This window comes from Octodon degus, unplaced genomic scaffold (genome assembly GCF_000260255.1).
Source record: "Octodon degus isolate 3935 unplaced genomic scaffold, OctDeg1.0 scaffold00056, whole genome shotgun sequence".
Lineage (NCBI taxonomy): Eukaryota > Metazoa > Chordata > Mammalia > Rodentia > Octodontidae > Octodon > Octodon degus.
In genome coordinates this window covers 12,751,512-12,760,338 of record NW_004524632.1, presented here as the reverse complement: position 1 = coordinate 12,760,338, position 8,827 = coordinate 12,751,512, and the positions used below count along the sequence as shown (strand labels likewise).

The 8,827-nt window shown below is 35.7% G+C and overlaps 1 protein-coding gene across 1 annotated transcript in view; it reads left to right on the top strand.

Moving 5' to 3' along the window:
* The window catches only part of LOC101560223 (zinc finger protein 433-like), a 67,778-nt gene extending 59,845 nt beyond the window's left edge, over positions 1 to 7,933 (top strand). The window contains exons 2-4 of the mRNA XM_023718171.1: positions 2,282 to 2,408; positions 3,676 to 3,733; positions 5,360 to 7,933. Coding sequence (XP_023573939.1) covers positions 2,282 to 2,408; positions 3,676 to 3,733; positions 5,360 to 7,913 — 2,739 coding nt within the window. The 3' untranslated portion in view covers positions 7,914 to 7,933. The remainder of the gene's footprint in view (positions 1 to 2,281; positions 2,409 to 3,675; positions 3,734 to 5,359) is intronic.
* The last annotated feature ends 894 nt before the right edge of the window (positions 7,934 to 8,827 follow it).

Here is an 8,827-nt window from a genome sequence, read left to right as displayed (position 1 = left end):
TTTTTTGAGACAGGGTCTAGCTATGTAGTTCACAGTATCCCTGAGCTCACTGCATAGCCTAGGCTAGTCTAACTTGCAACGATCTTCTTGCCTCAGCCTCCTGAGTGCTGGGATTACAGGCATCACCACCACACCCAGACTTTATTTTCAAAATTCTTGGTAAAATTTAACAGTAATAAAAATATAAATATGGTAGACCTCAGAAATTCATGAGAGTTATGTTCCTAGAGAACATGCGTATTATGAAAACACAAATTTCAGATATGGTTGGGGGAAAAAGCCTATAAATGGCTGTTTTTATTATTTAAATCCTAAATATGTGACCTCTCACAGTTATATAATTTAATACATTACTGTATTAATAAAGCCTCAGAATGGATGAAAAAGATGTGGTATTTTTATACAATTGAGTTCTACTCAACTATAAAGAAAGACAAACTCAGAGCCTTTATAGGTAAGTGGATGCAACTAGAGGCTATACTCATAAGTGAAATAAATCAGACCCACATGTATAAATATCATATTGTCTCCACAGTGTTTAAGAACCTGAAAGAATAAACAAAATCTGAAAGGTATAATAGGTATAGCAAAATGAAAAGAAACTCAACTTAAGGATTAAACAATGAAGATGAGAGAAAAGAGAAAAGATAAGAAAAAAGGAAGGGGGAAAACATAGATAGAGAGTGGATGGCTGAGATGATTGTACTAATGATTTCCATCAGTTTTTTGAAAATAGCAGTTAATGTTTAGAATTGTCACCTTGACGGACTGTGCTGATATCTGTGATCTGAGCTACTACATTAAGGGCAGCAGTGTGTAATACAAAACTCATGGTTGAATATGAACCATTGCTAATGTCTTATTAATTATTATACTCTCTTTAAAATAAGTTTTTTTAAACAGACAAAAGATTTCTTGAAAGCAAGTGTTAATATTCAATTATTTCTCCATCTTGCATAACTATATCTGTTAACCTGAGCAAAAGATTTGATGATAAAAATAGATAATATAACAACCACTGTTAATTAGCAATTGCTGTTTTGAAAATCTGTAACATATGTATTGTTGTATGTTACCCTGTTTCTGTCTTTTTTTCTATTTGTTTTTGATTCTGTGTTTACTCTTTGAAATAAAATTAGAAAAAATTAAGCCTTAGAAGATACAGGGTGTTTTGGTAGCCTCTTATGCATCTTAGGGCTTTAAGAAAAACACAATTTGATGATGACAGCTGGAGAAAGGGCAGCAGAGAGCTTTCTTCTGGGATTCGTTCTTCTAGTTATAGATTCCATATTCAGTGATAGAAAACATATTTTAAATTGGAAGAAAAGAAAAACAAAATCAGGCATTCCTCCACACCTCTCACCTTTAAACATATAGTACTTAAAAAACAAAACAGCAAATTCAACCCAATACAGAAGCTCTTTGTGGGTATTTGGTGACACCATGGTGGAAGGAGCTCCAGAGCTGCCTCTGGGTGACCTCTGGCCACCTGCACAGGGTCCCTCACTTTCTTCTGAGGAAGCCAGAAGGAAAACTGGCTCATGAACTGTGAAAGTGTGGTTTTATACCTGACCGTGGTGAATTATTTTATATAAGGTCATTCCAATATCTATTTTAAAAATAGGAAGGCTGCTTATATATAATAAGGAAGGAAGGAAGGAAGGAAGGAAGGAAGGAAGGAAGGAAGGAAGGGAAAAGAAAAGAAAGAAAAAGAAAAAGACCAAGAACACTGGAGACAGCTGCATGCAGTACAGCACCCTGCTATGCTGGTGCATCTGCTGAAGGTGGGTTACAGGGCAGCAGCCAGTCACCAGCAAGGAGAACTGAATAATGCTTTTGGACTCCTACTTGCAAGCCTCAAAAAAAAAAAAAAAAAAAACATTGTGGAGAATATTTGTGGTTTCTGCAAAATGACAGAGATTTCTGTGAACAATTATTAGGTATTCAGGAAAAATCATGAATGACTGAGGGTGTGAACTCCAAATTGTGACCTTGTAGAGTTCTGCTGCATCCTAGGACTAATCGGAAGGTCTCATCATTGGGCCTTAGTGGATGAGAGTCTCCAGGCAATTGAAACCCTACCTGGCTTAAACCTCTCTTGCCCCATGGATGAGCACTCTGCCACTTTGTGACACTTCCTAAGTTTACCATGTGAAATTTTCTATGAAGGAAGTTCTTTGTTTCCTCCCTTGGAGTTTTCAATAAATGATTATTCTAGCAATTACCAAGAAATATTTCCATGGTTTATTGTTTTTCAATAAATATATGTTTGATCTTTTAGGAGACAGTGACCTTTGAGGATGTGGCTGTGAACTTCACCATGGAGGAGTGGGCTTTGCTGAATCCATCCCAAAAGAGGCTCTACAGAGATGTGATGAAAGAAACTTTTGGGAACATCACTGCTATAGGTAAAGATTGGCATTACTTCCTCATCTATCCAATCAAAGAACACTGTTGTTCATTAGTATAGCTTTAAATAAAATGTGAAAATATTTTGGAGCCTTTCGGCCGGAACCGCCATCTTCCAGTAATTTGCCAAAATGACTAACACAAAGGGCAAGAGGAGGGGAACCCGGTATATGTTTTCCAGGCCTTTTAGAAAACATGGGGTTGTTCCTTTGGCTACATACATGCGAATCTACAAAAAGGGTGATATTGTAGACATCAAGGGAATGGGTACTGTGCAAAAAGGAATGCCTCACAAATGTTACCATGGCAAAACAGGAAGAGTCTACAACGTTACCCAGCATGCTGTTGGCATTGTTGTAAACAAGCAAGTTAAGGGCAAGATACTTGCCAAGAGGATTAATGTGCATATCGAGCATATTAAACACTCAAAAAGTCGTGATAGCTTCCTGAAACGTGTCAAGGAAAATGATCAGAAAAAGAAGGAAGCCAAAGAGAAAGGTACCTGGGTTCAGCTGAAATGCCAGCCTGCCCCTCCCAGAGAAGCACACTTTGTGAGGACCAATGGAAAGGAACCCGAGTTGTTGGAACCCATTCCCTATGAATTCATGGCATAAACTGGGGATGTTGCTCTGCCATTCAGTACCTAATTGGCAGCTTAAGTGTTCTAGGTCCTATGTAAAAATAAAATCATCCTGTGTTGTAAGGGTGGTTTTCTTAGTTGAACAGGTATGTGGTGCCTTCTTACCTCAGAATATTTGCAGCAGATTTTCACTGTACCCAGTAATTGTGTCTAGGATACTGCTGAGGTATTGCACAGGTGTATACCCAAAAATTCAAATATTTATAAAGTATTTATATTGGCTTGAAGATCCTGTAAATCATCATGGGGAAAAGATGTATCAAAATAAATGGAAGTCACTTCAGAAACAAACTTAAGTCCATTTCAGTTAAATAAATTGTTTAACAGCAATTAACCACTAAGAAGAATATATGCAGTGTATTATTTGTTGAAACTGTACTTCCGATTTGATTTGAAACTGTCTCATTGCTATCTGTTTATCAATAAAACTGTAGAAAAAAAATAAAATAAAACAACCTGAAAAAAATAAATAAATAAATACATTGTTTAAAGCACAAAAAAAAAAAATATTTTGGAGACTATCACAGATTTGGTTACATTATACCATGAATCTAACTGGAGCCTTTTCATGTAAATCTTTATGTAATAATACAGTATCTCCTTATATCTTTATGTCTGTAATTCAGGAAGAGTCTTGGATAACCAGGAAGTTGAAGAGTACAAAAATTACTGCAGAAGTCTAAGGTAATTTGCACTCAAAAGGAAAACAATATTCCTGAATATTAAGTGTACTACAGTGCCTGCCTGGCAAGCACAAGGTCCTGAGTTCAATTTCCAGTACAGGAAAAAAAAAAAAAGATTCAATATATGACTAGAAATATTACAACCAGGAAAATATAGCCATGTTCAAATTTATTTAATTTCCACATTTAATCACAAATATTCTCCAAAGATGTATTTAGTATTAGTATGTATAATCTGACAACTGAATAAAGAAATATTCTAATACAGGAAAATGAGTACTGATGAATGCAATATACAAGTATAAAAAAAGTTCTTTCATGATCACCATTGTAAAAATGCATGAAATTGCATTTAGTATTATGTATAGTATATATGAAAAGAAATGAATTTTGAAGTCTTTCAGCATATCTGTATATATGTGAATATGAGATATTCAGTATCTAAAAAAATTGCTAAACTTGAAGCAGTATTCAGAGTACACATGAATGTTAGTATTGTAATAACAAGTGCTTTTAAGCCATCCTCCAGAGAATTGAGTCCATTCATGTTTTAAAATTCTTAAGAGGTACCCTCCAACACATTGGTATGAATGTGACATATAGTCAGTATGATAATTAGCACAAGGACATCTCAAAAAAAAGTACAGGAGCCAGGGAGATAGCTCAGTAGAATAAGTGCTTGTTTGGCGAGTGCAAGGTCCTGAGTTCAATCCCTGCTACTGGCAAAAATAAAAATAAAATTTAAAGAAAGGTACAAGTAAAAGTTTCATTTAGTCCAGGAATATCTCTCCTAGGTATAGTCCCAAAAGAGTAAAAGTCATCACATTATACTGATATATGCATACATATAGTGAAAGTAATTTTTTTATATTCCCAGCACTGTGGGAAGCTGATTCAAAAAGATGGTAAATTGAAGCACAGCATGAGCAACTTAATCATCAGTGAGAATCTCTTTCACAATAAGAGATTAAAAAGCTGGAGATTGAATTCAGTGCTAAGACCTGTGTTTTAAAAGAAAAAAAAAATGTGCTGTTTAATCAACCATAAAGATGAATGATATCATATCATTTGGCAAGATAAACAGGTGGGTCTCTATCCTATGTAGTATTAAGTTAAATAAGTAAGACACAGAATATCAAAGGTCACATGTTTTTTTCTTATATGAGCAACCAAAAATATAAATTAGGGAGCAAAATAAAAGAGGCAATTAAAAGAAGAAAGCCTGACTATTTGGGAAGACAAACCAGGGTAAGGAAAGGGAAAAGAGTGAAGGAGGAAAAGCTATCAAAATGATCAATATGTGCTGTGTATATATACCAACTGTCCAAAATAAAACTAAGCCTTCAGTATTACAAAAATTCCCAAATGAATACTAGTCTTGGGAAGGCTAATTTGATGATACCTTCTAGAGCAATCAGTTAATTCACTGTCAGAATTTTTTTTTTTTTTTTTTTTTTTTTTTTTGTAGTACCAGGAATCAAACTCAAGAACTTGTACTTGCCAAGCAAGCACTTTTTCTACTGAGCTATCTCCCCAGCCAGAATTTCTTAGGAGGCATCAAATTAGAGCTTGGGCTAAATGATTAATACGAGACCCATTGTGTAGGAACTTTTTCTTTTCTCTACAGAAATGAAGAGGTTGAGAAATGCTATCAAAATAAGGGTTGGAATCAATATGAAGAAATATTCCTTTGGACTCCAGATGCTACTGTGGACATGAAACAAGCTGGTTTAAAACCAGCTGAAGGACTTGCTGGTGGAAAGCCCCTAATTGGGCCTTTTTCACAAAATGTGCCCATCATAGCTGACACTGAACTGAACACATCTGAGTATTTGGGATCAGAAGAGAATCTGTGTAAGTGTAATGAACATGTAAGGCCCTGTGATTTCCAGTCCTTTCAGACAGATGCAAACACTAAGACTGGAAAAAAAAACAATGAATATGATCTTTGTGGGAAATCTTACACTGATAGTGAAAGAACTTACCTTTCAGAGAACACTTTTGTATGTAAGGAAAATTTAAAAGCCTCCAGGAAACCAAATCATGAAAGAATTCACACTGTGGAGAAACTCTATATATGTAAGCATTGTGGCAAAGCTTTTGGTACACAAAATTATTGTAAAATTCATGAAAGAACTCAAAGTGAGGAGAAGCTCTATGTATGTAAGCAGTGTGGGAAAGCTTTTAGTACACAAGGTACTTGTCAAAGACATGAAAGGACTCACATTGGGGAGAAACCCTATCTATGTAAGCACTGTGGAAAAGCTTTCAACAGGCACAGTGATTATAAAATACATGAAAGAATTCACACTGGAGAGAAACCCTATGTATGTAAGCAATGTGGGAAAGCTTTCAGTAGGCACAGTGAATGTAAAATACATGAACGAATTCACACGGGGGAGAAACCCTATGTATGTAAGCAATGTGGGAAAGGTTTCAGCAGGCACAGTGAATGTAAAATACATGAACGAATTCACACTGGGGAGAAACCCTATGCATGTAAGCAATGTGGGAAAGCTTTCAGGAGGCATAGTCAGTGTAAAATACATGAACGGATTCACACGGGGGAGAAGCCCTATGTATGTAAGCAATGTGGGAAAGCTTTCAGCATGTGTAATATATGTCGAAGACATGAAAGAATTCACACTAGAGAGAAACCCTATGTATGTAAGCAATGTGGGAAAGCTTTTAGTACACAAGAGCATTGTAAAATACATGAAAGAATTCATACTGGGGAGAAACCCTATATGTGTGAGCAATGTGGGAAAGCTTTTAGTACACAACGCTATTGTAAACTACATGAAAGAACTCACACTGGGGAAAAACTGTATGTGTGTAAGCAATGTGGGAAATCTTTTACCACACAGCGTTATTGCAAAATACATGAAAGAAATCACACTGGGGAGAAACCTTATGTATGTAAACATTGTGGGAAAGCTTTTAGTACACAAGAGCATTGTAAAATACATGAAAGAATTCACACTGGAGAGAAACCTTATCTGTGTAAACAATGTGGGAAAGCTTTTAGTACACAACGCTATTGTAGACTACATGAAAGAACTCACACTGAGGAAAAGCTGTATGTGTGTCAGCAATGTGGGAAAGCTTTTGCCACACAGCGTTATTGTAAAATACATGAAAGAACTCACACTGGGGAGAAACCCTATGTATGTAAGCATTGTGGAAAAGCTTTTAGTACACAAGAGCATTGTAAAATACATGAAAGAATTCACACTGGAGAGAAACCCTATGTATGTAAGCATTGTGGGAAAGCTTTCAGTACACACGAACATTGTAAAATACATGAAAGAATTCATACTGGAGAGAAACCCTATGTGTGTAAACAGTGTGGAAAAGCTTTTAGTTCACAACGCTATTGTAAACTACATGAAAGAACTCACACTGGGGAAAAACTGTATGTGTGTAAGCAATGTGGGAAAGCTTTTGCCACACAGAGTTATTGTAAAATACATGAAAGAATTCACACTGGGGAGAAACCCTACGTATGTAAGCATTGTGGCAAAGCTTTTAGTATAAAAAATTATTGTAATATACATGAAAGAATTCACACTGGGGAGAAACCCTATGTATGTAAGCATTGTGGGAAAGCTTTCAGTACACAAAATTATTGTAAAATACATGAAAGAATTCACACTGGGGAAAAACCCTATGTATGTAAGCATTGTGGGAAAGCTTTCAGTAGGCACAGTAAATGTAATATACATGAAAGAATTCACACTGGAGAGAAACCCTATGTATGTAAGTATTGTGGGAAAGCTTTTAGTACACAAAATTATTGTAAAATACATGAAAGAATTCACACTGGGGAGAAACCTTATGTATGTAAGCATTGTGGGAAAGCTTTCAGGAGGTACAGTAAATGTAATACACATGAAAGAATTCACACTGGGGAGAAACCCTATTTATGTAAGCATTGTGGGAAAGCTTTCAGGAGGCACAGTAAACGTAATATACATGAAAGAATTCACACTGGAGAGAAGCCCTATGTATGTAAGCAATGTGGGAAAGCTTTCAACAGGCCCAGTGAATATAAAATACATGAAAGAATTCACACTGGAGAAAAACCCTATATATGTAAGCAATGTGGGAGAGCTTTTAGTACACCAGGTTCTTGTAAAAGACATGAGAGAACTCAGTGGGGAGGAACCCTATGTATGTAAGCAATGTACAATTTTCAGTAGGCACAGTGAATGTAAAATACATGAAAGAATTCACACTGGGGAGAAACCTTATATTTAAGCAATTTCGAAAAGCTTTCAACAGTCAGTAAATGTAATCTACATTGGAGAACTCAATGCAGAGAAAAACACTCTGTATATAAGCAATGTAGGAAAGCTTTTGCTACACAAAACATCATACTGTACATGAAAGAATTCACAGTGGGGACCTGGGGAGATAGCTCATTAGAGTAAGTGCCTGCCCAGCAAGTGCAAGGTCCTGAGTTCAGTCTGCAGCACCACAAAGAAAAAAAGTAGGGAAAAACCCTACTTATGTAATCAATGTTGGAAAGCTTTTACTACACAAAATAATTGTAATATACATTGAACTCACAGTGTGGAGAAGCCCTATATATGTAAGCAATGTGGGAAAGCTTATAGTGCACAATACTATTGTAAACTACATGAAAGAACTCATACTGGGGAGAAAGCTTATATACATAGGCAATATGGGAAAGCTTTTAGTAGACAAGATTTTTGTAAATATATGAAAGAACTCACACTTGAAATAAACTAAGCAATGTGGGAAAAATTTTAGCAAATATAAAAAGCAGAAGTTCTCACACTTGGCATTAATTCTAACTTGTAAAGCAATTGGGAAAGCTTGTAGCATGCCTAGAGCTTGTCAGAGACAAAAGAACTCAGCAGAGAAAAACATCATGTAGAAATTACACAAATCTATTGTCAAATGAAAGAAACCTTACTAAAGATATATAGAAAGTCTTGTGAAAGTTTCTCATGTAGTGGACATGAGATAATAGGGATAATTAATATAAAAAAACTCGATAGCAATATTTCTCCAGATACACATATGTTTTTCTTTAAGTCACTTAAATATCTGTATTATGTGTCTGCAG